Source organism: Tetrao urogallus (genome assembly GCF_951394365.1).
Source record: "Tetrao urogallus genome assembly, chromosome: 22".
In the NCBI taxonomy this organism is placed as follows: Eukaryota; Metazoa; Chordata; class Aves; order Galliformes; family Phasianidae; genus Tetrao; species Tetrao urogallus.
Genome location: NC_136835.1, coordinates 6,316,207 through 6,343,196, shown reverse-complemented (window position 1 = coordinate 6,343,196; position 26,990 = coordinate 6,316,207). Strand labels below are relative to the sequence as shown.

The following is a 26,990-nucleotide window of genomic DNA, read 5'->3' as shown; positions in this document are numbered from 1 at the left end:
CCCTCCCCCATCCCTGGGTGGAGCCGGGGGGCAGTGGGGCAGCACAGCTGCTGACCCCAGGGCCGTGGGGCCATTCCCTGCTCCCCAGGCACCCCGGCACCCCCAGCCCCACAGCCCGGCGCCGTGGGCGCTTTTAAATTTCCCTTTTCCTGCCAGGAGACTGTGACACAGGCTTTTAAAAATAGCATGTGCTGAGGCGAGGCGTTTGGGGTGGTGTTGCTAAGGGAGAAATTCAATTCAAATCTAGGGCTTCGCCTTCCCCGCCGTTCCTATGCTAACTACTACGGTGCACCCGCAGAATTAGGGCAGGCAGCACTGCTGAGCTCCTGCAAGGAGAGCTCCATCGCAGCATCCCAGCGGGACGGAGGGAGGCTCAGAGCTGGAGAAGCAGGGCTTGGGATGGGGACGGGGGCTGCGGTACCTAATCGCCGTTGCGGAGGTCTCCGCCGCGGGTGCTGTTGGCGCACTCGGCGTCCTTGGCTTTCCGGTCCATCTCCCCCCCCTTGATCTTCTTGCGGGTCATGTGCCCGCGGAAGCTGGCCTGGATCTTGGCCGCCGCCGCGTTGGCGTCGGGGTCGTCCAGGGGGATGTCCAGGATGTCCTCATCCAGCTTTGTGCAGGCGCCCTCCTGCCGGCAGCGAGCGGCCGTTAGGGGGGCGGTTTGGGGCCCGGGGGTCAGGGTCGGGGTGTGTGCGGGTGACGGTAAGTGGTTGTGGGGTGGGAAAGGTGCCGCCATCCCACAAAGTACAGAAAAGCAATGGGGAAACTGGGGAGATGTGGGGGAAGTGACTGCATCGGCACCCTGCTGGAAGCGCACACCCCGTGCACCGCATCCTGACCCACAGCATCTCCCCAGGGCGCTGCGTGGAGCCGGGGGCAATAATTCACGCCGTCACCTCTGAGGTGTGGAAAGGAGTGAAAAACGGGGAAAATCACCCACCGTTCAAACGGGACCGGTGGCATCCCACTGCCACTGCATCGCTGCGTCACCCTGCCCTGGGCTCCTAAGGACTTTTGGGAGAGTTCTGGGGGTTCCTCAGGAGCAAAGGGACGGCGGCCACAGCACATTCACCCGTGGGAGAAAGCAGCTGGGGCTGATTCACACCGAGGGGTGGTCAGTGCAGGAGCAGGGACACCGCGGTCATCATGCCCTGTGCTGCTGGGGAGGGGGCACGCGGTGTCACTGCAAAGCGCTGCTGTGGCACTGGGGAGGGTGTCGGAAGCTTAAGTGACAGAGCTGGGGGAAATGCGATCGTCAGGATGGAAATGTTACAGCCAGAGGGGAAATGCTATAGCCAGGGAAGGAATTTTATACGCAGTGGGGAAACCCTATATCCACGGGGAAAATTCTATACCCACAGGGACAATTTGTATATCCACGGGGGAAATCCTGTCCCCAGGGAGGGTTTTGCCACCCTGCAGACAGCCAGCAGTGTGGTGATGCTGGCGGAGCAGGAGGGCTAAAAAGGGGGAGAAGGAGGGAAAAAATGGGAAAATAGAGAGAAAAAGGGAGAAAGGGGAAAGCCGTGTGCTCTTCTGGCAGCTGAGCAACGTGACCCGGCCAGGGGATGCAGCGCTGCTCACCAGGGGTGCAGCAGTCACCTCTTTCCGAAGCAGCAAGCAGCCGCTTCGCCCCTCGTCTGTAGGAAACCTTCGCTCCTCCTGGGGAGCCGTTCTGGGGAGACAAGGCTGAACGGGAGCAGAACGAGGTGTCTGCATGCTGGGCTTGGGGAAAGGGGCTGCTGCCCGCTCTGCCCTGGTGGAATGCTGCGCAAACCTGGCGGCAGGAAGGGTTGGGGTCCCTGAGCACCCCGTGAGCGGTGGCGTTTTGGGGTGCCACGCACAGGGGTGCAGCACCCACGCTCCTGCAACAGCACGACGCGCAGCCCCGTGTGAAAGCAAAAAAGCAAACCACCACCACCACCAGAAAGCAAAATAATACCCACACTAATTAAAAACAATCAGAAAGCAGCAGGGTACGTACGTTGCAGCAGTCCATGGCGGTGCGGGGCTCTCGGCGCAGGTGGCAAGTTGAGCGGAGCCGCTTGCCTACGTAATGCGCTTCCTCGGGGCGCCGCTCAGCCCACCTCCCCGCCAGCACTGCTGCTCCTGCCAGGATCGGGATTCAGCTTTTCAGTTTTTTTTTCCCCTTCTCTTTTTTTTTTTTTTTTTGCCTCCTCCAATTTCTCTCCCAGCGACTCCCCTCGCCTCCGACTCCCTCCTAACGCTTAAAGGAGCCGGCAGCCCATGCCAGGGCTTCATGCAATATAAATCCCACAGCACGGAAGATGCTATCAAGTATTTAATGGGATGGGGTGCTGGGCCCTGTGCCCACAGCCCAGATCAGGGCGGGGGGGCTGCGTTTTTTTCCCAGTGGAGCTGATTTCACTGTGGACACGGGGGCCGGGGCGCACCAGGGTCACACATACTGCAGCAAGTGGGGTTGATGTGACCTTTTCGGGGTGAATTTTCAGGGGTGATGACGTGACTTTTGGGGGTGATGTGACTTTCCAGGTGTGATGCTGAGCCCTCAGGCCAGGGGCTTCACCCCCAGCTGTGTTTTTGCAGGAGCAGAAGGAAACCTTCCCACACCAGCTCTGACCTACTTAGCGCTGGGCCCCGAAGGAGGGCACGGATGAGGATGGTGAGGAGGGCTGCTCACGGTGGTCGCACTCACAGCAGCATCCCACTCCCAATTTGGGGGTGTTTTCTAGCAAAACGTTCAACCCGAGACATCTTTGGGGGTGTTGTGCCAATCCCCTGGGCCACGCTGCCACCGGGAGCCATGGGGACCCCCAGAGCAGCTCAGGGGGTGCAGCCGCAGCCCCCCGCATCGCCCACCTCACACTCCTCTAATCCGGGTTTGGGGTTGCTAAGCAACCACACAACTCGCCTGTGGGCTCCGCACAGTAATGCTGGCTCTGGCCAGCCCCCAAATCCCCCCCAGAGCCCGGTGGGGATGGGTGCCCCCAGGCAGGCTGCCTGCAGGGCTGGCCTCGCCACCCGCCTGGGGCTTTTGTTGCAGCAACCTTCCCACTGCCGTCAGCCGGCGTCATTGGTGCCCCTGTCACCATCGCGGTGGTCAGCACCTCTGTCCTGTTGTCATCACCATCCCTGTTCCTGTCGCTGTCACAGTTCCCACTGCTGTTACTGACCTGTCACCACCCCCACCACAATCCCCATCTCTACCCCTGTCCCTGTCCCCATCCCTGCTCCCATCTCAGTATCGCTGCCCATTTCACCATTCCTGTCCCATCCCCTTCATCACACTCATTCTTGTTCCCCCCCCAACCTCAACATCGTCATCACCTGCTTCCATCACCATCCTTGCCCCATCATTGCTCCTGTCTATCACCCTCTCTGTCCCCATCCCTATCCCTGTCCCCATTCCCATCCCTGTTCCTACCATCATCTCTGTTCCCATTCCCAACACCCTTTATCCCTGTCCCCATCCTCTCCCATCATATTTATCTGTCTCCCCCCACCCCTGTCCTCTTCCCCATCCCCGCACCCCTCACTGCCCCTCTTCCTTATCTTCATATCCATTCCCTTCCCCATTCCTTGTCACCATCTCTGCTCCCTTTCCCATCACTGCCCCTGTTCTCTCCCTATCTGTCTGTCCCCATTTCCATATTTCCATCCTGCCCTAAGAGGGGTTGTGGGGGTTATCCACAGCCGCCTCCAGGCACAAGCACTCGCAGTGGCACGCAGGTTGCAGGGCTCAGCATCCCTCGAATCCCCACGAGCTGCTCACTCCTGCTCTCCCAAGCGGAGCCGGTTTCAAGTCCCTGCAAATGCCACCTCTTCCCACCAGCGCGGGGAAAAAATAGCTGCGCTCTCAGCACCGATCTGCTCCAGCTTCCAGACAAAGGCTGCACCGCTCAGCCGGTGTCTTCAGATGGGAAACCAATCCCCTTCTCTTTTTAGAGCTTCCGGATTGATCGCTGGTTCCTGGCAAGGCAAGAGGAGGCATTTCTGGGGAGCTAAGCAGAGCCAGGGCGATGGGTGCATCGAGGGGATGGCTCCAGGAAAAATCTGTGCTACTGGGAAACGTCAAAAATCGCTGTGCAAAAAGCTCATCCCACTACCTGCCAAACCTGTAAAATCCCTCAGTGTAAGGGACCTGGGGAGCGTTTTGGCCCTGGACTCTCAGAAGCAGCTCCATCCGCAGCTCCTCAGTCCTGGCAGAGTCGCTGATCACCACGAATCCTGCAGGCTGCGGAGGAGGGACGCAAAATGCCAGAACATTTCTAATCATTAGCAGCATTTTGAGCCCATGCCAGCCTCTGCCTTCTTCTCCCCGCGCTGTTGCTCACAGTGAGGGCACCCCAAAACCCATCCACCCTGAGCAATGCTTTCCAGGCATTCAGAAACCCCTTAGCATCACCCTGGGATGCAGAATAACACATAACCCATGGGATGGAAATGGGTGACAAGCCCCAGCTTGGGGACATGCCGGCACAACGCTGTGTTGGCACAGAACCCTTTGGGGAGCGGGGCTGGCAGCCGGCGAGGCGGCGCAGGGTCAGGGCGCAGCGGCTGGCACCAGCCCTGCATGGGGTCCCCGCCAGCTGTCCCCAATCCCTCCTTCCTGTTTTTCTCAGCCTGCACATGGCAGCTCCCGACGCCAGCGCTGCAAGGTGGCGTGGCTTCCCTCCGAGGTGAGCCTGTGGGGACTGCAGATTCCTCCACACTGAGCGGCCCTCCATCGCCCATCGCCCATTTTTCACCCCACTGTCCATTTCTCAGGGCTTTGATTTTTGCCTGGATTTCACCATCGCTTCCCAAACACAGCCGGGAGGACCCACACGGACCCCCCAAACTGCTGCAGAGATCCAGACGCATCCCAGCCTTGGTGGGGGGCAGTGGCAGAGGAGCAGTGTCACATCCCTCCTTCTCACAGGGACGATATTAAATTTTGACAACCTCCAGGGATGCAGGGGCCTAAATATAGAGCATTAAATACCACCTCGAGGCGCGCGCCTTTGCAGAGCTTTTCTCCCCTCTCTCGGTCGTGCTGGAAGGGCACGGCGGCTAACATTGAGCTTTCGGGGGAGAAACCTCAGGTGAGAGCTGCTAATAACAGCAGGGACCTGGGGAGAGCGTTACTGGAGGCATTTTATTAAGTTCTCATTATGCAAGTGCCTCGGCGGCAGCGCGAGAGAGAATTTTCTGCCCCGCGAAGCCGCCTGGGAGGGGAATGTAGGTTTTCCAATCGCGGCTCCTCATTCTGGGTCAGGACGTTTCCAAACGGGGGCGAGGCGCCCGCTCCCGGCGGAGCCGTCCCGGTTACGGGCTGTCCTGGGGGCCCGGGGCCGGGCGGGGGGGCTCCGAGAAGGCTCTGCGCAGCCCCCGCCGCGTGCAGAAGCCCCGGAACGCAGCCTGGATTTTCGTAGCAGCTTCTTGAGAGGTCAGGAAATCGGCCGTCGGATCTTCATCGCGAGGGCTGCGCTGCGCAGGGCAGGAGGCGGCTGAACGGCCCGGGGCTCCGCGGCCGGGCACCGAGCGAGCCGGAGAGCCGCGGGGCTGAGGGCCCAGCTGGAGGCTGGAGCGGCTCACCTGGCGCTCCATCACCGCCCCGCTGCTCCGCGGCGCCTCGGCCTCGGCCTCGGCCTCCTCGTCCTCTCCCACCTCCCCGTCCTCGGCCCTTCGGGCGGCGGAGCTCTCTGGGAAGGAAGCGCAGCCTGATGCCCGCGGCAGGGCGGCCCGACGCCCCGGCTGGGCGCGCGGAATGGGGCACGCGGCGGGGCGGGGCCGGGCGCGGGGCTCACTCACGCTCCCTCTCAGCCAGCAGCGCCTGGAAGTATCGGGCGATGAAGCCCAGCACGTCGTCGGGCTGCGCCCTCAGCACCTCCCGCGCCATCCCCTGCAGCAGCTCCTCGAAGCCGCCGGGCAGCCGCGGGGCGCTGCGGGGATCGAGAAACGACATGGCGGCCGCGGCGAGCGGAGAGAGCGGGACTCGAACCCGTGTGCGACCGCCGGGAGGAGCTCCTGCGAGACCGCCAGGGGGCGCCGCCCGCACCCGTCGGCGCCCGCCGCGCCTGCGCAGAGTCGCCCGAAGGGTTGGGGGAGGGGGGGAGTGGGGGTGAGCAGAAGGGAGCGCGTGCGGATGGGGGGCGAGCAGCAGCGCCCGGCCCGGCCCTCAGCCCCCGCCCGGCCTCACGCCGATCCTCGGCCCCCGCCCCGCTCCTGCCTGACCGTCCGCTCTGAGCTGTGCGGCGGCCCGCGGTCACCTGGCAACGGAAGCGCGGCGCGACGCGCGGCACGGCCACGCCCCCCCTACAGCCACCCCCCCCCCCCCCCGCCCCGCTCCCGGCGCGCTCGGTTCCTGCAGCCCGCAGCTCTAAACTTAGCCGGCTGCTTCGCGGTGTCGCCCCGCGCTGCTCCTGCGCGCCCCTTCCTCCCCGCCTCCCGCTCCGACCCGCTTTTGTCTTCGAGAATTTCTTCTCACCCTTCCCCTTCTCCTCCTGCTGTTGCTGCTCCTCCAAGGAGAAACCTGGGCTCCTTCCTTCCCCCACCTTTGGTCCCCCATTGCCCGCTCCTGCTGTAACACCGGGACGAGCTCTTAGGAAAGGAGCAGCGCCCAGCAGCACTCCCATGAAGGCAGTGCAGTTCTGTACTGAAAGGCAACGTCTTCACTTTTTTTTTTTTTTCAGGAAAGGATGGAAAAATTCAACCCCAGCACATAAGAAAAGGGAGCCCCAAACACAGAGAGACAGAAAGGTGAGCTCAGCCTGCCCCCCAACAGCCACCACCACACCTGTAACAAAATCAAAGTTTAATGACAACAACCAGCACTGCTGCTGTGGAAGAGGACGGAGCTGGATCCCAGCAGAGGAGCTGTGGCCAGGCTCAGGAGTCATGGGCGTCTTCATCCTTGGCTTCCACTGCAGGCTTCATTTCTGGATGGGGTTGGAGGAAGAAGACATGATTATCTGGGCCTTTGAACCACCTCAACCCAGCATCCTGGGCTTTTCTCAGTCAGCTAGCCCAGAGCTGCTTGTGCTAGCCCTGCAGTTGCCATGCCAACAAGGATGCTAAATACAGCTCAATCTTTCTTTCTTTCCATATTTATTCATTTTAAAACCACAGACCGCAGGCTGCATTTTAGGGCCAGGAAAGGAGTGCAGACATTCTGGCTCCCGCCCTGCCAGGGATGAGCTGTCTTGCAGAGCCCAGAAACCACAGCGAGCAGCTTGAGAAGACAGCAAAGAAGGTGCCCCCAGCTCCCCAAAAATCCAAGCATGTGAGAGAGGAAGCGTTGGTGTCTTGGGAGCCTGCCCACCACCCCACTGTCACAGCAACAGCAGAACATCGCACCAGCACCCCAAAATTTAGTTTGCCCCCACCCATCAGTAGGCTGGGTTGTCGTCTTCTCCAAAAATGAGGACAACCCCCAGCCCCCCAATTAGACCAGAGTTTGGGTTTAAGCCTCCAGCTCTGCAGTCTCCTCAGCAAAACTGTTCCTATAGCAACTCCTGCCCACGCATGGGCTCGTGGTAGCATCACGGCCCTGGCTGCCAGAACCAGTCTCCGGTCAGAAAAAGGGAAGATGGAGCCATCGCCCCCTCAGCGACCCTCTGCAGCACCCCAGTCCAAAAAGCTTAAAGGTCTGGGCAGAGGTTAAGGGCCAGAGCAGACAGATTCTGCCTCACCCCCAAGGTGGAATGCAACAGTGCGGGTGCTGAGAAGACAGCGAATAGGGCATCTCTACCCCAGGGAACCTACCGATGGCCTCGCCATTGCCCAGGGGCGTACAAGGCTGGTGTTTGGGCTTGGCGGCCTCCAGCCCGGCCAGCAGCGTCATGAAGTCAACAACGGTGTCGATGTCCTGCTTCTCAGCAGTGGCCTCCCGCAAGGCACTGACGGCATTGAGGCGGCTGAAGGACGTCAGCTCGGAGATGTTGGCCCGGAGGAAGAGGAGGATGACATTGAGGTCGTTGATGGGACAGGTAAGCATCTTGCGACTGAGAAGGTCAAAGGCAGGCAGCATCTCATAGACGGAGAGCAGCCCTTTGTCCCACTGACAGAGCTGCAGGGCACTGTAGACGACGACAGGCATAAGGAGGACATACACACCACCAACCGTGAGGCTGATGAGCTGGAAGACAGAGAAGAAGGCTAGCTTGCAGGGTATGAGCGGGGGAACGTGAGGCTCATCCTGGAGCAGCCCTGTTTTGATGGAGCAGCTGAACTCATCCTGGAAGAAGATGTTGAGGTGGAGGAAGACCAGGTAGAGGCAAGTGGCAGCCAAGAACAAGAGCAGGAGGAGGTTCCTCAGGAGGTAGATGATGACCAGGGAGTGGGAGTGCTGCTTGCGGGCAAGGTAGCGCTCCAGCAAAGGGAACTCGAAGTACCTCTCCTGGCGAGCCCTGGGGAGAGAGCAGTGAGTTGGAGCCACCCACCGCTTCACCAAAGCCACAGTGAGGGAGGAGGTGGCCCAAAGGCGGTGTGGAGGGGCTACGGCTGGATGCCTGCGCCGCGCCGTCTCACCTCTCGTACTCCTCCCAGAACTGCTCCGGATCGTCGCTCGCCTGCTGGACCTTCCTCATGTGCTGCACCAGGCGCACGGAGCGGTTGTAGGACTTGTCCAGCTCATCAATGATGAACAGGAGGTCAGAGTGGAGGGCGGGGGAGGCTGCGTAGCGCCACAGCAGGTAGGGCAGATACATGAGCACTGCCACCACCAGCAGTGAGTACGGGAAGACCTGAGGGAGACCATCTGTAGGTTAGGGTTCCCCAGGGGAGAGGGATTTCAGGGGGAGATGAGGCGCTCAGCTACTTTGCCCTTCAGGATCCGCCCCCACCAACACGGCAGCAGGACCTGGTAGCACCCAGTCACCGAGGTGGTGGCCCTGTGCCAGCCCACCAGTGTACCTTGAGAGCCCAAAGGGACTTGGTGACAGCACGTCCCTCAGCATCGAAGCCATGGTGGAGGAGTGAGTCCCAGCAAGCTGTGTCAGCATAGGCAGATTGCTTCCCCGTGAAGTTGGAGGGCGAGAAACAGCTGATCTGTGAACCTACAAGGAGGAGGGGAGCTGAGCAGGTAGGACGGGGCTCTCTGTAGTTATCTGTCCCTGTTGCAGTGTTTTCTGGCTGTCAGGGGCAAGGGCGTTACTATTTCTTGAACGCTGCCCTTTGAGCACAGCCACAGGTTCATAGCAGGGAAATTTGAACCAGACACAAACCAGCACAAAACCAAACATTGCAGGGCCACATAAAAACAGTGGCAAATCCAGCTTTAGCTCAGTGCTGTGATGCACAAAACAGCACCTTCAATGAAGCTTTGTGCTGCTATCACCAGCCTGCTCTCATTATCCAAGCAAGCACCAAACCCTGGGACAGTAAAACCCCCAAAGAGTCCCAGGGAAGATCTCAGCACCCCCCTGACAGCTCCCAACAAAACAACCCTGCCTTTCTGACAGGAGCACTGCAGGGTGCTGTGAGCAGGGCAGCAGGTGAAAGGGGGCATGGCTGCACTCGGAGGGCTACCAGCAAGCAATTAAAAAAATAATAAATAAAAAAAATCAATAAAAGCTTTTACATCAAACAAAAAAACCCCGTCAGGTTGATTAAAATCAATTAAAAAACAACCAATAATCCCAAGACAGAAAATTTAAAACGCCTCAAGTGGGATTTCCAAGCTGTAATGTCATGACAGTGAAAAAACAGACTGTGACAGTTCTCACCACCCCAAACCTGCCCCCACAACTCACCAGCAGAGAACTCCCGGGCGAAGGCCAGCGAGACCAGGAAGAGGGGCAGCCCCACTGCGATGAACTTCAGCACGCGGTCGCTCGGCAGCTCCAGCCGCAAGCCTTTGGCACGGGAGCTGCTGGGCTCTGGGAGGAGGGCATCTGAAAGCATGTACTCAGCAGCCGTGTGCGACAGGGACATTTTCCTCTCCAGGAAGGACTGAGCCACGGGGAAATGGAGTCCAGTGCTGCTGCCTGGGGGTCCTGGTGCTGTCTGAGGTGCAACCAGCGTGGCGAGAGGCTTTGTATGGCTGGAAACATTGCATGCCAAGTGCTACCAACCAGGCAGCTGTAAATGACAGCTTAGATAGTGAGTTAAATCAACTGATAATTACAGGGGAAGCCTTTCACTGGCAAGAATGCAAATAGCGTGCCCCAAAATAGAAAAAAAAACCTCGCAGTCACAGCACCATGGCCAAGGCAGCATTCCTGCCCAGCCACCATGGGTCCCAGCATGGACCAGATCCCCGTGGTTTTACTCCCCTCTGTCATAAGTAGGTGTATTTCCAGCAGCATGTTCGTGGGGTGTGGGGCTCCTGGACTATTTTTGCTTTCCGTAACAAGCGAGGATGGGGCATCACCCTAACCAAGAGCCCTAGCCAGGTACAGGGCGGCCTCATAGGGTACAGAGCCTCCTTCCAGCACTCCTGTGCATGCCAGGGCTGCTGGAGAAGGTCCTGCTGCTCAGTTCCCAAACCTTGGGGACAGGCCAAGTGGCACCAGGAGCTGAGAAGACATCAGTGATTGCACTGTTGAGATGCACACCAGCTGTTGCAAAGCTGGTGCGCAGGGAGCAATCTCCCCTTGCCCACCCTCTAATCTGGCTCCAGGGGAGCGCAGTGGAGACAAAGCTGCAATTTCTAGTAGGACAGAGATGCAAGTATTGGGATCTAGAAAAAAACAGTATGGAAATTAGGAGTTGGTGAGATGGAACAGAGGACAGGAAAAGCTCCCAGCTGTGGCAATACGACTGCTGCCCAAGAAGCCAACAGCCAAAGCCAGGGGAGCTCTGGATTGTTCAGCCAAGCTGAGGGGAGTCCCTGCCATGCTGTGGCTCTGGGCAGCCTCTCAACACAGCCAGAACTCAAAGTTGCTGCCAAATTTCACTTTTTCTGTGTTGTTTTGTTTGTTCGTTTGTTTTTCTCAGACAAAGGCAGTCTCCAAATTTGAGTGCCAGGATGTAAGATAGTACAGAAGGGCTGAGGCAAGGAAGCCCTGAACCAACTTGCATTACACTCAGAGGTGTTCAAACCTGCCCAGGCACTGAGGTCCACCTGTCCTGACCACGGAGAGCCACACAACCTTCACCTTTGCAGAAATGGGTTCTTTATTGGACAGGGACAAGTTCAGAGCACAGAATGGTCGATGCCCAGTTTCCACCCAGCCTCATCACTATAAACAAGAGTGCACCCACCACACTTTCTGCTCCAGATCAGGTACGGACTGTGGACAAGAAGTGCACAGAGGTTAAGCCAGCAACTCCATTACCCGAAGGCAACCCAAGTAGCAGAACACAAACCTCATCACATCACTTGCTGCGAGTGAAACAGCAGTGCAGCACAGCTGGATCCAGCACTATCACGTGCCAGAAGTATGGAGACACAAAGGATCAGTCCTGTTGACAAGCCTCAGCCTACTCCATAGCAATGTCCAGCTCCAGCTTCCTCAGCGCCCTGTGGAAGAAGCTGGGTGGCTCACACACAAGGTCTATCTGCTTGCTCCCACTGGTGCCCAGTGGCAGGGAGAGGCGGTAGGCATGGAGATGCAGGGGGAGGTGGCGAGACTTGCTCTGCTGCAGCTTCAACCTCTTCAGAGTTATTTCAGGAAGCTTCTGCATTGAGGACAGAGTGGTGTGAGGACAGCCCTAACACCCTCTTCCATAACCCCGTGTCAGCAGTCTGGTCTCAGAATCCCAGTGTGTGCCACCAAGCAGCTGGTGCCTTCTCTGCCCTGCTCCATGGCACCGTATCTGCCTTACCTGTGGTGCCAGCTTGCTCCAGTGCGAGTATTTGTGATCCCCTAGGATGGGGCACCCCAATCCATAGGCCAGGTGAACCCGGAGCTGGTGCTTCACTCCTGAAATGAGGAAGGAGAAAAGGAAAAACATCACATCAGTCACACGGGGCATCAGGTCTTTGCTCACTACCCACCCAAAGCACCCTCATGCCAGGTAACCTTGTGCTGAGAGTCCTGGCAGCGAAACAGCACTGGTTCCCAGAGCCCTGGCCATATCCTACAGCTTGTTTCTCCCTCCAGGACTGCTCCTGGCTGTACAGAAGGCACAGCACAGAAGCACCTGGCTAAGCCTCACCTGTGATGGGCTGGAGCTCCAGCAGAGAGCAGGCAGACGAGCCAGCCAGAACGCGATACCGCGTCACAGCGCTTTCAGCATTGCGGTTCTTGCGGATTTTCAGCACCTTTCCATCCTCAGGAGACACGCGGTAGTTTGGGGCCAACGTCATCTGAGCCACAGCAAGAGGATGAGCCCAGGAGAAGGGGAAACCAGCCCCAAACTGCGACTGAGAGGATACCTGCTCACCTTGTAATGAGGTTGGTGGCTCTGCACCTCCCTCTCCACCATGGGGATTTCCACAATGCCCTCAGCAGGGTCTGGGCTCCCCACACTAATTGCCCTGCAAAGGAAAAGCAGAGGTCTGCGTGATGCTGCTGCAGCCCTTTGCACATCCAGCAGGATAGAAACTCTCCCTCACCTCTCACTTTTCTCCCCAGGAGAGACCCCCGAACCGGGAACTCAAGCATTCATAGTCACACAGACAGTGGGATCGAGTGAACTCTCACCAAGTGTGCCAATGACATCAACCTGAGTGGTGCAGTTGGTTCAAGGTCAGGTTGAATGGGGCCTTAGACAACCTGATCTGGTGGATGGCAACCCTGCCCGTGATCTGTAATGTCCCTTCCAACCTAAACCATTGTAATATTCTATGATCAAACATCCCCCACTTCCCAGAGTTCCACATCCCCATATCTGCACACTCGTGACACTTTGCTGCTTGTCAAAGATACTTTTGGGCTCTGGCCAGTCTGATCTAATGGTTGGTGACCCTGCTTAAGGCAGAGGAGTTGAACTCAGTGATCCCCTCAGTCCCTTCCAAACTAAGCCCTTCTATGATTTTTCTTCCAAAACCTTTCCTACCAGTATATCTTTTCCACCTGACGAGTTTTGAAGAGGAGCCGGATCCTGTCTGCTGCCTCCCTGCTCCGTGCCAACACCATCAAACCCGTTGTCTCCTTGTCCAGCCGATGGCACAGGTGCAGTGGTTCAGCTTTCATGTTTATCAGCATCTTGGCCAAAATTGGCAGCACATCAGCGATACAGTTCTTGACCCCAGGGCCACCTGCAAAACCAGACAGGCATTCACATCCCTGTTAACTTTAATGCAATACAAAGGGCCACGGCAGGATTTCCCCACCCTTGCTATTAACAGTGATCAGTGAGAGGGGCAGCACTACACAGCTCTGCTTAAAAAAATCAAAAACAAAAACACACCGACATGGAATCACTAAGACTGAAAAGGACTACTAAGATCATCTCATCCAACTATCAGCCCATCCCCATCATGCCCACTAATCCCTGCTCCCCAGTGCCACATCTATCTTTTTCTTTAGCACTTCCAGGGACGGTGACTCCACTACCTCCCTGGGCAGCCTGTTCCAATACCTCACTACTCCTGAGAAGAATTTTTTTCTAATATCCAACTGAACCTCCTCAGCACAACGTAAAGCCATCACCTCTCATCCCATCACTGCTACCTGGGAGTAGAGGCTGATTCCCACCTCACTACAATCTCCTCTCAGTGAGAAGCAGAGAGCAATAACGTCTCCCCTGAGCCTCCTCTAAATTAAATAATCTCAGTTCCCTCAGTCACTCCCTGTAAGATTTGCACTCCAGACCCTCAACAGCTCTGCTGCCCTTCTCTGAACGAGCTCCAGAGCCTCCATGCCTTTGTTGCAGCGAGGAACCCAACACCAAACGCAGCACTTGAGGTGTAGCTGCACCAGCGCTGTGTAGAGAGGCACAATCACCTGCTCCTGCTGTCTGCACATTTCTGATACAAGCCAGGATGCCATCGGCCTTCTTGGCCAGCTGGGCACACTGCTGGCTCACATTCACCTGGCCATCAGCTACGCTCCCAGATCCTTTTCTTCTTTGCAGCTCTGCACTCTGCCCCACACCCGCAGCATTACAAGGCGTTATTGTGAGCGGGCGCTCGGTCTCGCTGAATCTCGTCCCACCGGCCCCAGCCCGCCAGCGCAGTAAGAAGCAACGGGGAACCGCCGGCCCCTCACCGTGCACGGGCAGCCCGTAGGGCTTGTTGAGCACCACCAGCTCCTCGTCCTGGTACACGGCCCGCTGCCGGAGCGCCTTGGCCAGCACGTTGTGGTGCACCCGCTGCAGCGCGGCCAGCTGCCGGGCCCGCCTCCGCGCCGGCTCCGCGGCCACCTGGAGGAACGAGAAGCGGATGGAGGCGACCGGGCCCACGCCAGGAGCCAGCGCCCGGCCGCGCTCACCTCTCGCTCCTCCTCCTTCTTCTTCCTCTCCTCGCTCCGCTTCGCCCGCAGTCGCTCCGCCAGCTCCTGGGCCCGCACCACCCCCGCCGCCGTCCGTCCCAAGGCCTCTCCCGGCCGCCACCACAGTCGCCCACTGAGCGCCGCCATTTTGGCGGCCCTCCTCCACTCCTCCCCTTCCGCCCGCCGGAGGGCGGAGCCTCAGCCCAGCGCCCAATGGAAAGGGCGGAGGGAGACGAGCGACAGCACCGCCCGCTACTAGGAGAGGGCGAGGCAGGCCTTCAGCCCAGGCACCCAATAGGAAGGCAGAGGGAGACGAGCGACAGCAGCGACCGCCTATAGGAAGCATGCAGGTGCCCCGCCCCGCCCCGCCCCGCCCCGCCCCGCCCGGCAGTTTGAAGGAGAGCGGCGGTTGGGAACCGGCCACGGCTGCGGCGCGAGGAGGGAGCGGGTGAGCAGCTCGCGGGTACCGGCCGGAACCGCGCCGCGCTCGCGTCGTGCCGCGCTCACGTCGCGTCCCGCTTCGTCGTGCCCCGGCAGCCCTCGGTGCCCCAGGCCCGGCCCCGCGCTGCCCCCCCGCAGGCCGTAACGCAGCACCGCTATTCTTAAAGCCAACAGGAATTTATAAAAATCGCGAGGAAACCCGTTTAAAACCAAACCCGCGCAAAAGGCGGCCCTTCAGGAGCCCCCCCCCGGCCCCTCCCCCGTGCGCAGCCGTTTGGCCGCCCGCTCGGCCTGGCCGCGGCCCCTGCGCAGGCACTGCTGGATGCGGGACTCCAGCCCCTCGCACCGCGGCCGCTCCAGCAGCGGTTTGTAGGCGCGAGCGCGGACGCCTTCCACGAAGCTGCTGGCCTGGTTGTGCACCGGAGGCTTCAGGTCTCCCCAGAGCACAGGGGCGGCGTTCCCTGGGTCTGTAAAAGAGATAACAACGCACGGCATTCTCCTGCAGACCCGTGGTTGGACGGGAACGCTGCTGGGAAAGGCTGGAGGGTTGGGGTGAATGGAGCTAAATCCACCTGCTGACCCGTCACCAATGGCTCCCCGTGGGTCGGTGCTGGGGCCAGCCCTGTTCTGTATCTTTGTAGATGATCTGGACAAGGGAATTGAGTGCAACCTCAGTAAGTCTGCAGATGACCCCAAGTTGGGAGGAAGCGTCAGTCTGCCTGGTGTAGGAAGGGGCTACAGAGGGATCTGGCCAGGCTGATGGATGGGCTGAGGCCAATGGAACAATGACATCAAGTGCTGGGCTCAGGTTGGATATTAGGAAAAATTTCTTTGCAGAAAGGCTGGTGAGATATTGGAACAGGTTGTCCAGGGATGGTGGAGTCATCAGCCCTGAAGGTGTTCAGAAATGCAGAGATGTGGCACTGAGGGACATGGTTAGTGGGCATGGTGGGGTTGGATTCCATGATCTTAAGAGGTCTTTTCCAACCTTAATGATTCTATGAACAACACTTTCAACAACGTGTGGTTACCTACTTGTTTGGAACAGTTCTGCCATCTCTTACCTTTCCCTGCAGCCACGGGAGCAGCATCCAGACCTCGTAACATGTTGTGCAGCACTTGAGTCTTGACGGCGTAGCTGGCCCAGAGCTGCTGCAGGTGGGTAACGTTGAACTCCTGCACTTCCCGGTCATAATGCCACTGGATGTTCTCAAACTCACAGTCATACAGGACCAGGGGGAACTCCACAGCCATGCTAGGAAAAAGGAGAGAAGGCATTACGAACTGATGGTGAGGTGTTGAAGGCAGGCTAGAGAAGGGTTGTGATAGAAAAGGGTCACAGCATTAATGTAACAGCACAGCAGCCTGTCCACTCTGCTAATAACAGCGCTGCCTTTCAGAAAAATGCTTTTCTGAAGTAATTTTTACCAAAGACCAAGGGTTAAGACCATCAGTAACTTGTCCAGAAGCACAGTGACAAGAAAATCAGATCCTCATGGAGACGCCAGCAGTTTGCTTTCTTGCTGTGCAGCCTGGGAGGTTGCTGCCCATACCTGTACTGTGGTTTTCGAGGGTTCTTCTCCACGTCCAGCAGCTCATCGATGATCTCTGGGCCCTCCATCCTCTGTCCGATCAGGAAGAGGATGGCCATCATGCAGCGCACTTGGTGGTAGAGGAATGCCTGTCCCGTCACCTCGAACTGGCACAGCCGGAAAGGGTCCTGCAGGCCACCTTCAGCTCCCCCATCCACCCACGTTACCTGGGCGCTGAGAATTGTTCTCTGGAAGTTGATGACGCCATTGGCCACATCCATTTTGCAGAGGTTCCGGAAGTCGTGCGTCCCCACGTAGCGCTGGGCTGCAGCCTGCATGAGGGCCACGTCCAGGCCTGCGCAGGGGAAGAAGTAGCGGTAGGTCCTCTTGAGACAGCTGAACCGGGCGCTGAAGTCTGGCTCCACGGGGGCCCAGGCCAGCACACGGATGTCAGGTGGGAGCACCCTGTTCAGGATGTGGGTGTAGCGCAGCTCTTCCTCGGATTTACTGCTTCTTCCCTCCGAGTCACCCGTGCAGCCATTTAGTTTCCTTTCCTCCGAGAGGTTAGAGCGAAGATCTAGGGAAATCACCTGCAAAATTGTGAACACTGGGATTAGGTGGTGGATGGGCGTAGTCAGTGTGTAAAGCCAAGTCTTCCTACACCTCTGCTTTGCATTTTGAAATGAACTCAGGATCTCCTACAGAGGAAGGTATCTTAAATTGGTCTCTTACCACTCCTTCCTGTGGGTAAAACTGCAAGTGCCTCTGCTGAGCTTCCTAGCAGATGCTATAGATTCCTTTAATAAAGCAGAAAAAGTTGCAAACTGCCTACATAGCATGGTCTCTAAATGGCTTCAGTCTGCAGGATACACATGTGCTTTTTAAAAAAAAAACCACAAAAAAAACCCTGGAGTTCATAACTTGAACCCATTAACAGCTCAATAGGCTTGAAACTGTGGTATGGAAACAAGTGAATTACCACTGCAAGTCCATGAGCATATCTAACCGTGCAAGCAAAGGTGGCCCACACCCTTACTTTGTATGGTTTGCTTCATGAACTAGAGCAAGTGAGTGATGCAGGCTAAAACCAGCCCTCGCATGGCAAAAGCTGGGCAGGCCTGCTCCCTGAGCACAAGCGGGAAGGGAAGAGGAGGAAAGCAAAGCCATCGTAAGGATCTGTGAGGAGGCTGAGCTTTCCTGATGGTTCCCTGCCACTGTGTGGGCCAGCTGCTCCTCCTCCTCCAGCTCCCACTCCCACGCTCTCTTCCCTGGCTGTTGCTCTCCTCAGACCTTTACACACAGGGACTCAGCTTTCTCACTCTGTGGGAAGCATTCCAGTCATTCTGCTGGGCTGCTGAGTTAAGGCAGATGAGAGGGGTCTGCCAAGCACTGCAGCTGGCACAAGAAGAGCAATATCTATATAGGCAGAGGAAGGGGCAGCTCCCCTTTCTGGCATCTTTGAGTTGAACTGGCAGCTGACCCGACTCAGGAAATGGCAGCCTGAAATGCATTTCATCCTCTCCAAACAGCTCCAGTAAACAATTAGTGTCTGAAAAAGCTTTTAAAAGACAGATTCAACCTGCACTGTCACACAGTGAGCACTTGGCTCGTTGTCATTGACCAGTAACCCCACGAGATCTGCATCCTGAGTTCTACCACCCCCAGTGGAACCCGTAAACCCATCCTGACCTGTCCAAAGGCACTGACTCCTTTGTCTGTCCTCCCACAGCGGTGATAGTTGGAGGTCTGCCTGCTATCTACCAGCCGTGTCTTCTTCAGTGCTTCAAACAGCTTCTCTTCAATCGTGTTGCTGGTGTTCTCCTGGCTGGCAAAGCCTTGGTACCCCCAGCCGAGGTAGGCGATCCTCAGAGCCACGTGCCTGCGGCCGTGGGCACTGAAATCAAATGGCCGCTGCTGCTGCTTCTTGGATTTCCTGGAGGTTGAAGGGGTGTCCTTCACTGCAGTGCCCTCCTTGCCCGCCGACAGCTTCTCCTGCAGCTGCTTCACCTCCTCCTCCAGGTCCTGCACCCTCCTCAGGAGCTGTTCTCGATCTGTGGCCCAGCTCCCGTTGGCCATAGTGAGTCTCTTGGAGTCTTTAGTTGGTGGCTGGCAGCTCCTCAGGGCCTGCAAAGAAAGGAGGAAATCTGTGTTTCTACCTTTTTCTGCCTCTGCAGAATTGTTATCTGTACAATAATTCTTTGCCTTCTTTTTAATCCCTCACTGTACCCAGAAGCACACAGTAACTGTCAAGGGGGCTTGGCTGGGATGATACACTTTGACTCCAGGCTGCAAATCTCTAGTGCTTTGAATCACACATCTTCCCTCAGCCACCGCTGTCAGCAGCTCAGCACTGGCAGCCCAGCACGGCGGCAGCTCATTCCCACATTTCCTGTGCAGAGCTGTCATGGAGCGGTTCCCATTCTCGCTGTGTTCAGCGAGCATCAACACTTCAGACAGCCTGCTAACAGCTACCAGTCATCCCGCAGCACCATCTGCTCGAACGTTTCGTAATGGCATCACTGCCACACAGTTAGAACTTGCATTTCTAAACCCGTTTAATGGCATAAAGATAGCCCCAAACCTGCAGGCTTCAGTGGGAACACTGTCCACATCCCTTTTGCAGCCAATCCTTCTGCCTTACCTCAATCACACAACTCAGCCTGAAGCTTTGCCTTTAGGCTATGATAGCCAGTCTCTAAACAAACACTTTTTCCTTGTCTATAAATAAAAACACCCTTTCTTTGATGTATTTAGTCACAACTAGGAACCGTGTTTTTGAGAGAACATACTGGTTTCACAAGGGGAAAATCATCAGTATATCTGCCCAAGGCTTACAGTTACAGAGTGTACTCAGTCCGGCTTGCACTCATCCATCCTTTCATCGAACCTTCATATGCAGTGCAATGCAATTTATGTGCCACGTACAACGTTGTACATAGTTGTCTATAGGCTCCTCTCTGGTTTGATGGAGCCTGAATCAGCACCACAAACCTGAGAAGTTTCAGGGTGGCGAAGAGCCAGAGCCAGCCTTCACAGAGCCCCCTTCAGCCAACTCGAATGCACTGCAAGATATTAACCAAATTTCTTTTTGCAGGGTCCAGCCAGCCCAGCAGAAACCATGGAGAACAGGCTGGAAGCAGACAGGCATTCAGGTGCTGCTCTGAGTGATGAGGAGCTGGAAGGAGGCAGCGAGAGCCGCGGAGCAGAAGGGGCACCTCTGTGCTGCAGTGCCTACACTGCTCCCACAGGGCTGCAGCCAGCCCGACCTCCATCCGAAGGGTTCCCCTGCGCAGAGCCCAGTGCTGCCCCGTGCTGCCCCAGGGGCTCGAGGAGGCAGGCGATGAAGAGGAAGGTGCTGAGGCGGAGACCTGACGGAGGAGTCCAGGTCTGTGACGAATCGGTCACCAGCCTGCTGGAGAGCATGGCCACGTGGAATCTGACACAGAAAATGCTTCAGCTGAGCACCGCTCCAGATGACAGCCTCTCCGAGGGGGAAATCGACATGAGCAGCAGTTTTTTCCAGGAGTTCCCCCCAGAGCCTTCCTATCAGCATCAGGGCGCCGAGTGTGAGCCTCCCTTCCTTCTCAGGGTTGTGCAGAGCCAGAGTCCTCCCGCCTCTCACTGCACAGCCACAGCGCTGCAGCCCAAGTCCTTCATTCCCCCCAGGCTGGAGGCGCTGCGTCAAAACCGCAGCAAAAGCGACCGGGTGGCCAAATATTTTGAGTACAAGCGGGAGTGGGAGCGGTTCCCTGTGCCGGGTGAGGACCAGCACAAGGACGTGCGCCGCAGCATTCGGGGGCGGATGCTCACACAGCACAGCCACCCCAGCAAATCGCAGCACACCTACGTCCCCAACACCTACACGGTGCCCACGGACAAGAAGAGGGCAGCCCTGCGCTGGGAGGTGCGCTGGGACCTGGCGAACGGCCTCATCCCTAGGAAAAACACCCCGCTCTGACGTCACCCTGGATGCTCTCCTCTCCCGTCCAGGACTCAGCTACTCCGGAAATCTTTCTGTTTATGTGAGCGTGTTGGCTGCAGTGTAAAACTTCACCCAGCTCCCCAGGTTACTGCATTTCGGACATCCTTACTTCGCTACTACACTGTTAGAAAGCTTCACTCTGAGTCGCTGCTGGAAAGCCGAGGAAGCAGACAGGGAAAAGCCACTCAAACTCCACAACGAAGCGAGAGCTGTGATTTTTACGTTGAAATGCTGTTGCTCCCCCGGACGGGGGGCTGCGCGAGCTGTGTGATGTGAGGCAACTCGGCCACGTACTTCAATAAAGCGTGCAACAAGGCGCATCGGAGTCGTGCTGTTAAATGGAACCCACGTGGCGCGGAGTCCTCCGGAACCGCCGCGCTCCGAGCGCCGCTTTTTCACCCCGTTTCTGACCGTCGCGGCGCGCACTGACACCGCCGTGCGGCGACTTCAGCTCCGGCTGGGATCGGAAGCGCCGACCCGAAGGCCCGAACCGCCCCCCCGCTGCCCCGCACCCCCCGCCCCTACCTGAGCCACCGCCGCCACTTCCGGTGCCGGTGCCGCTGCCCCGGAAGTGGCTGCCTCGCCGCGCGCCCGTCATGAATATTCACGAAGTGTTGAATATTCATGAACCCGTCTTTAAAGCCGCTGTTCAAATCCCATTGAGGCTCAGCCTAGGATTTAAGAATCCTCCCTTGTGGTGTTTCCTCGCGCAGGCAGTTCTCCCTTTGGTGCCGCGGAGACACGGCGGCGGCTCTGTCCCAAAAAGGGTTTCTTTTCCCCATTTCAGCCCACGGGTGCGCACGGCCCGCATCCCGTCCCGCCGCCAGGGGGCGCTGTCGCCCTTCGCTTTGCACGCAGCCGCCGGACGCGCCCTCAGCCCCACCCCTGTGCGGCCCCGTTCCCACGGCGCGACCCAGCGGAGCAGGCGAGGGGTTCGGGTGTGGTGTGCGGGTGCTCTCTTAAATCAGCTGTTCAGGGCTGCCAAAAGGTGTCTGAAAGCACAGAGCTCTTCTGTAGCACAAAGGGCAGTGGTACAAAGCAGGGCCCCGTGCGTGGCGGCTGTCCCCAGGGGGGCTGTCCCACTCACACCGCCCCACCACGAACCCTCATCCAGGGCAGTGCTGCAGAAGTGGCACCAGGAAAAGTGCCAGACCCCAACAAGCAAAGGCTGAGGGTGAATTCGGGAGAGATGAATAATAACTGATTGTGAGAGGAAAACTGGGGGGCGAACCTCGTTTTTTGAGGGGCGTTGCGGCTGCCCCACGGGTGCAGTGGGATGCAGCCCATCACACACTGCAGAACCCCCTGCAGGGCAGCCCCATCCCCTCCCGGCGCTGCCTTCCTGTGCCACCATCAATGTTTCATGGCCTGCAGAGAGCAGGAGATGAAATATCAAACCCCGCTCAGTGCCACGCGTCTGCTGCGTGTTCAAATCCACCGTTACTGGTACAAAGTGGGGTCGGGACTGGATTTACCTCTTGTAGCGAGAAAAGTGGGAAGAGGGAGAGGTTGGCCACCAGTGGGGACATCCTGGAGGTGGGACAGGTGGCAGCGGCACAGCTCGTGCCGTGAGTGCACCCATCCTCGTGCCTGGCACGGGGACTGCCAGATTGCAGCGGCGTTGGGTTTCTGCTGTCATTTCATTAATAATTAAAGATTAATCAGGGCCAATCCGGGGAAACCCGAGAGGAGGTCGGGTTGGGGAACGCAGCGCAGCACAGGGGGCTCCCAGCATGGAGCGCTGGGGGGGCCCCTGGCTGCTCTGCCTGCTGCCGCTGATGGCGGTGGGTGAGTGCCGGGGGTCCCTCACGGCACGGAGGCACGGCGCCGCACCGCCGAGACGTGGCCAACGCAGCGCACCTCTCACCAGGTCAGCCGCTGGACGCCGGCTCTGCAGCCTACGAGGAGCGGACGGCGACGGGGATACGGGGCCGGGAGGTGGAGCTGAGCTGCGGGATGGCAGCGCCGGCCGTGGTCTTCTGGAGCTTCACGGCGATGGGGAGCGCGGGGCCGCCGCGGGCCGTGGCGGTGGGCTCGGGGCCGGAGGTGGTGGTGGCTCCTGGCGCGGGCGCGCTGGGCCGGGTCACGCTGCGCAACGGCACTCTGGAGCTGCGGGAGCTGCGGACGGCCGCCGCCGGGCGCTTCCTCTGCCAGGGGCTCTTCCCGGAGTGGGGCCGCCTCCGTGTGGGATACGCCGCCGTGATGCTGCGTGTGCTGGGTAAGGTCTCCCTCCTGCCAGTGCTCTGCGCGGCTCCCCTCACCAACAGCCCGCGCTGCTGGCTGCTGCCAGACCATGAAGAGCCCCACTGGGCAGTGAAGTGCCCCACTAGCTAACACAACTCTGCACTCGGCAACATAGCAACCCACTGGCCAACCCCATTGCCTTCCCACCAGCCGCATAGCAGCTCGTTAGCCACCTCCTGTCTCCCTCCCTTGGCCAACCTGGTGTCCTGCTAGCCAACATGTGGACTCACTGGCTCATACACATTCACGCTAGTGAGCCCGCTAGCTGCAGAATGTGGGACATGGAAAGGCCACAACTAGACAGGAGGGATGCAGGGGCTCTGGGCAGGGGGCTGGTGGCTTTGGGGACACTCATGGCCCAGTACCCTCAGTACCTGTCTCCAAGCCCTTCGTGCGGTTGACGGCGGCAGCGGCGGCGGAGGGGACAGAGGTGGCCCTGACGTGCACCGTGCGGGAGGGGACGGCACCGCTCAGCTTCTCCTGGCAGCACCGGGAGCCCCACGGAAGACTCCTGGCAGCCCCCGTGGGGCTGGGAGGCTCCGGGGCAGAGCTGCTCCTGGCACCCGCCAACCGCAGCCACGCTGGCTGGTACGCCTGCACGGCCCGCAACGAGGTCAACAACCGCACCAGTGAACCCGTCTACCTCGACATTGTCTGTGAGTGCCCCGGGGCATGGCTCTGCTTCCAGGGGGCCCTAAGGTGGGAGAGATTTTTCACCAGGCCGGGGCAGCCCCAGGGGTTAAGACACCACCGTGATGCAGGTATGGCCACCTGGGTGCCTCCGTGGCCACCAAGTGCCACATTGACCAGATGCACTAATGGCCATCATCCATCAACATCACAGTGCCTCTATGGCAAACAATACCTTGCCACCAAGGTGCATCTGTGGCCATCATTCACCACCATCATGGTTCCTCTATGGCTGGCCCTGTGCCACCAAGGCCACCGTTCCCTGTGGTCCATCCATGGGCACCACGCATCATAGCGTGTTCATAGCCACTGTCCTGCACCACCTCCAAGGAGGCTTCACAGGTCAGGTTTCCACCAGTGGGAGGATGTCCTGATTAGAGCTGCGTCCCCTCAGCAGTGATGTCCCATGGCTAAAGGGCTCTGTGTCCCTGCAGACGGCCCTGACGAGCCGGCCATCAGCGTGGAGCCCTTCTCCCCAGAGCAGGGCAGCTTCTCTGCGGGCGAGCGGGAGGATGTGGTGCTGAGCTGCCTGGCGCCCTCCAACCCCCCCAGCCGTTACATCTGGCTGCACAATGGCTCCCAGGTGCACATCGGTCAGACCTTTGTCATGTCGGCCATTGCCCGGGGCCAGGCGGGCACCTACACCTGCCTGGCTGAGAACACCCACCTCCAAACCCGCACCCAGGCCACCATCGTCCTCACCGTATACTGTAAGTATTGTGGCCCTGGCCCGGTGTGGTGACAACACAGTGCCCGGTGAGGATGTGGGCGGGAAGTACGTGATGGCACGATGGGGATGCTGGGGTGATGGCATGGGGGGCCCCACGGTGACAGCTCCACACCCACACAGATCCGCCGCCTGGGAGCCCCAGCTGCTCCGCTCTGGCCACTGCTGACCTGCAGGACGTGGCCCTGCGGTGCCGCTGGCTGGGGGGATTCCCTCCAGCCCGGCTGCGCTGGGTGGGCCCTAGGGAGGAGGAGGAGGAGGAGGAGGATGAAGAGGGGGCAGCAGGGCCCAGCTTTTCCATGGCCACCAGCATCGTGCCAGGGGCAGCCACGAGGAACGGCAGCTCCTTCGCCTGCGTGGCCGCACACCCTGCGCTGCGGGAGGGGGCTGTGTGCAGGACCACTCTGTGTGAGTGTGGACACATCCCCAAACTCCCACGTCCCTAAATTGCTTTCCTTGAAGGGCCCTATTGTCCTTCAATCCACGTGCTACGGCTGCACTGCAGAGCACCCCAAAGTGAAGCTGTGTTGGCTGCCCCTTGCTACCCTGTACTTTATGGGGACAAAGGCGGGCAGGAGACGGCTCACCCCACCACCTGTCCCTTCCCAGGGATCCCGGCAGGCAGCCCCACATGCATGGCCGCGGCCACCAAGCATGACGAATACGTGATGCTGCGGTGCCGCTGGGAGGGGGGCACGCCGCCGGCCACGCTGCGCTGGTGGGACGGCCGGGGCCGGGCGCTGGGCGTCCCCACACCATCAGCCACCGTCCTGGTGCTGAGCACCGATAGCAGTCTGCGGGGCCAGGACTTCGTCTGTGTGGCCGCGCACCCACTGCGAGCCGCCAGCACCGAGTGCCGCCTCCGGCTGGGTAAGCGAGGTGGTCCGCGTGTGCTGTCCCCACTATCGTCTCCCCACGCCGGCCGGCGGCGTGCCACCAGCAGCCCCTCTCAATGCGCAGATGTCCCCGAGCTGGAGGTGGAGCGCGGCGAGGTGGCGGTGCTGGAGGGCGGCGAGGCACGGCTGGCGTGCCGGCAGCGCGGCGGCACCGAGCTGGGTGCCGAGATGGGCTGGTACGACCCGCAGGAGCGTGAGGTGCCGGCGGGCACCACCAAGTACCGGCTGGAGCGCGGCGGGGCGTGGGCCAACCTCACCGTGCGCGATGCCGAGTGGCCGCAGGACGGTGGCACGTACCGCTGTGCCGCCGCCAACAGCGTGGGCACCGCCAGCCTCCCCGTCCGCCTCCGCGTGGATCGTGAGTCCCGGGGGCGGCGGCACGCATCCCCGTGCTGCGCGGGGAGGCGAGCCGTCCCACGGAGCGCCGTCTCGCCGCAGGGTACCCGGCCCCTCCCAACGTCACCATCAGCAAGCTGCGGTACACGCGGGCGCGCACCGAGGTGCGGCTGCAGTGGCGGACGCAGGGCGCGGGCAACCTGACCGGCTTCGTGGTGCAGCGGCGGCCGGCCAAGAAGCCCCAACGCCGCGTGCCGGGCCCTTGGGAAACGGCCGCTGGAGACATCGAGCCGCACTCCCGCGACCGGCGCCTGGGGGGGCTCGACCCCCGCGTGGTCTATGCCTTCCGCGTCCTGGCTGTCAACCACCGCACGGCCGGGCACCCCTCCGAGGTGCAGACGCCAGGTGAAGCGGGCACGGGACAGCATGCCGTGCTCCTCCGGCATCCCTGGGTGGTGCCAGGCATCGGCAGGGGCTACAGAACACCCCGGGGCTGACTGCCTGTAGGCAGAGCAGGGAGTGAGTAGAGAAAGGCAGAGCTGCACCGCAGCGCGAGCAGCCATCAGTAGGTTTCAGAGCAAACAAGTGCAGGCTTCTATCTTCCTCCTCCGTTTGTGCCAGGGATGCCCATGCTCCCTGAGCTCCCTTCTCCCCTGGTACCTCCGCACCATCCTGGCTGCTCCTCACCTCCTCACCTCCCCCTTCCCAACGGCTCGATTTGCACCGCTCTCTTCCAGCTGAGCCGCCCTTCGAGGCGCTCCCGGCCGTGACGGGGGCAGCGGTGATGGGGATGCTGGTGGCCACTTCCATGTCTCTGCTGGCTGTGCACTACATCGCTCGCCATCGGGACCGCCTGCCACGTGAGTGTCGGGGGCTCGGCTGGGTGGTAAAACCCCAACACCCCCATCCGATGTCCGTCTGTCCGTCTGTAGGGCTGCACGAGCTGCTGTTCCGCATGTGAGTGCCCCAAACCCCACCACGCACCCAGCCCTCTCCTGCATCTCGTTGCTCACCTGAGAGCCCCATGCCCCCAGGGCTGGCCCTGATGCCCCACAGCTTGCCGAGGATGCCAACGTGGCTGTGAGCACGGAGGATGGAGAAGGACAGGGACAGGAGGAGCCGGGTGGCCTCAGCACAGCAGCCATGGAAGGTAGAGGGTGGGCAGAGCCACAGGCATGGTGGTACAGCCTGGTGCCACTGAGGCTCTCCATCCCGTCCCATTGCAGAAGAGCCACGCTCAGCCCCACCAGTTGACCCTGTGGATGATGCACCGGCAGATGTCAGCATCACGGTGACAGCCATGCCTTGAGCATGGCACACTCCTGAGACACCCCTCCTCACTGCTGCTGTTCCTGGGGGATGAGAGCTGGGATGTGGCAACAGCACCCCTGGGACAGCCCCATCCTCCTGTGCTGTGCTGTACCCCACTGCTTCCTTTGCCTCAATAAAGGCTGCAAGAGAGCAGACGCAGAGGGGATCTTCTTCCACAGAGCCTCAGTCTGGGTGGGGTGGGAGCAGAGGGGCTGCAAACCCAGGGATGGGGACCCCGGGAGGTGAGGGTGAAGCTGTGGAATTCTCAGCCTTTACCCTTTATGTGGAAAGGGGCTTCACCCACAGGAAATGTCCCCACATCCCTCCTCCTGGCACCGGACTGTCATTAACCCGTGGCTGCTGGTGCTGGGCTGCAGATAAAGTGCCACAGAGGAAATCTTTTGGGCTGCTTTATAGTGTTCCAACATGGACTGCCAGCAAGCCAGGGCCCGGCTCTGCTGCTCTGCAGTGGGGAGAGATGCATCACTGCTCCCAGAGAGCAGGAGGAGCTGGGATGGTTGGGGAAGGGGAAATCTCTGCCTGGAG

At 59.4% G+C, this 26,990-nt stretch overlaps 7 protein-coding genes across 7 annotated transcripts; 2 read left to right on the top strand and 5 right to left on the bottom strand.

Moving 5' to 3' along the window:
• Nucleotides 1-421: 421 nt before the first annotated feature.
• On the bottom strand, nt 422-2,000 carry NRGN (neurogranin; the record flags this gene model as incomplete). Its single annotated transcript, XM_079545768.1, has 2 exons — nt 1,985-2,000; nt 422-628 (listed from the first exon to the last, which is right to left on the bottom strand). Exons 1-2 carry the CDS (start codon nt 1,997-1,999, stop codon nt 422-424), a joined length of 222 nt encoding a protein of 73 aa, XP_079401894.1. The 5' UTR covers nt 2,000.
• A 3,289-nt stretch (nt 2,001-5,289) lies between these two features.
• On the bottom strand, nt 5,290-5,929 carry SPA17 (sperm autoantigenic protein 17; the record flags this gene model as incomplete). The annotated part of the gene is made up of 3 exons (XM_079545878.1): nt 5,290-5,451; nt 5,560-5,666; nt 5,776-5,929. The coding sequence occupies 3 exons, from the start codon at nt 5,927-5,929 to the stop codon at nt 5,290-5,292; spliced, it is 423 nt and encodes a 140-aa protein (XP_079402004.1).
• Nucleotides 5,930-7,651: 1,722 nt separating this feature from the next.
• On the bottom strand, nt 7,652-9,897 carry PANX3 (pannexin 3; the record flags this gene model as incomplete). Its single annotated transcript, XM_079545781.1, has 4 exons — nt 7,652-8,372; nt 8,494-8,708; nt 8,878-9,020; nt 9,717-9,897. The coding sequence occupies 4 exons, from the start codon at nt 9,895-9,897 to the stop codon at nt 7,652-7,654; spliced, it is 1,260 nt and encodes a 419-aa protein (XP_079401907.1).
• A 1,491-nt stretch (nt 9,898-11,388) lies between these two features.
• Nucleotides 11,389-14,432, bottom strand: RPUSD4 (RNA pseudouridine synthase D4; the record flags this gene model as incomplete). The annotated part of the gene is given in 7 exon segments (XM_079545842.1): nt 11,389-11,586; nt 11,734-11,831; nt 12,067-12,217; nt 12,295-12,388; nt 12,910-13,111; nt 14,064-14,220; nt 14,223-14,432. Coding segments are annotated over 7 exon segments (1,110 nt in total).
• Nucleotides 14,433-14,960: 528 nt separating this feature from the next.
• On the bottom strand, nt 14,961-18,334 carry PUS3 (pseudouridine synthase 3; the record flags this gene model as incomplete). Its single annotated transcript, XM_079545722.1, is given in 5 exon segments — nt 14,961-15,193; nt 15,791-15,981; nt 16,280-16,848; nt 17,838-17,897; nt 17,900-18,334. Coding segments are annotated over 5 exon segments (1,488 nt in total).
• A 1,042-nt stretch (nt 18,335-19,376) lies between these two features.
• HYLS1 (HYLS1 centriolar and ciliogenesis associated) lies at nt 19,377-20,216 on the top strand (the record flags this gene model as incomplete). The annotated part of the gene is made up of 1 exon (XM_079545836.1): nt 19,377-20,216. The coding sequence occupies one exon, from the start codon at nt 19,377-19,379 to the stop codon at nt 20,214-20,216; it is 840 nt and encodes a 279-aa protein (XP_079401962.1).
• Nucleotides 20,217-21,973: 1,757 nt separating this feature from the next.
• On the top strand, nt 21,974-26,387 carry VSIG10L2 (V-set and immunoglobulin domain containing 10 like 2; the record flags this gene model as incomplete). Its single annotated transcript, XM_079545877.1, has 10 exons — nt 21,974-22,028; nt 22,111-22,458; nt 22,856-23,140; nt 23,609-23,884; nt 24,025-24,309; nt 24,511-25,155; nt 25,236-25,538; nt 25,871-25,993; nt 26,066-26,090; nt 26,168-26,387. The coding sequence occupies 10 exons, from the start codon at nt 21,974-21,976 to the stop codon at nt 26,385-26,387; spliced, it is 2,565 nt and encodes an 854-aa protein (XP_079402003.1).
• Nucleotides 26,388-26,990: the final 603 nt, after the last annotated feature.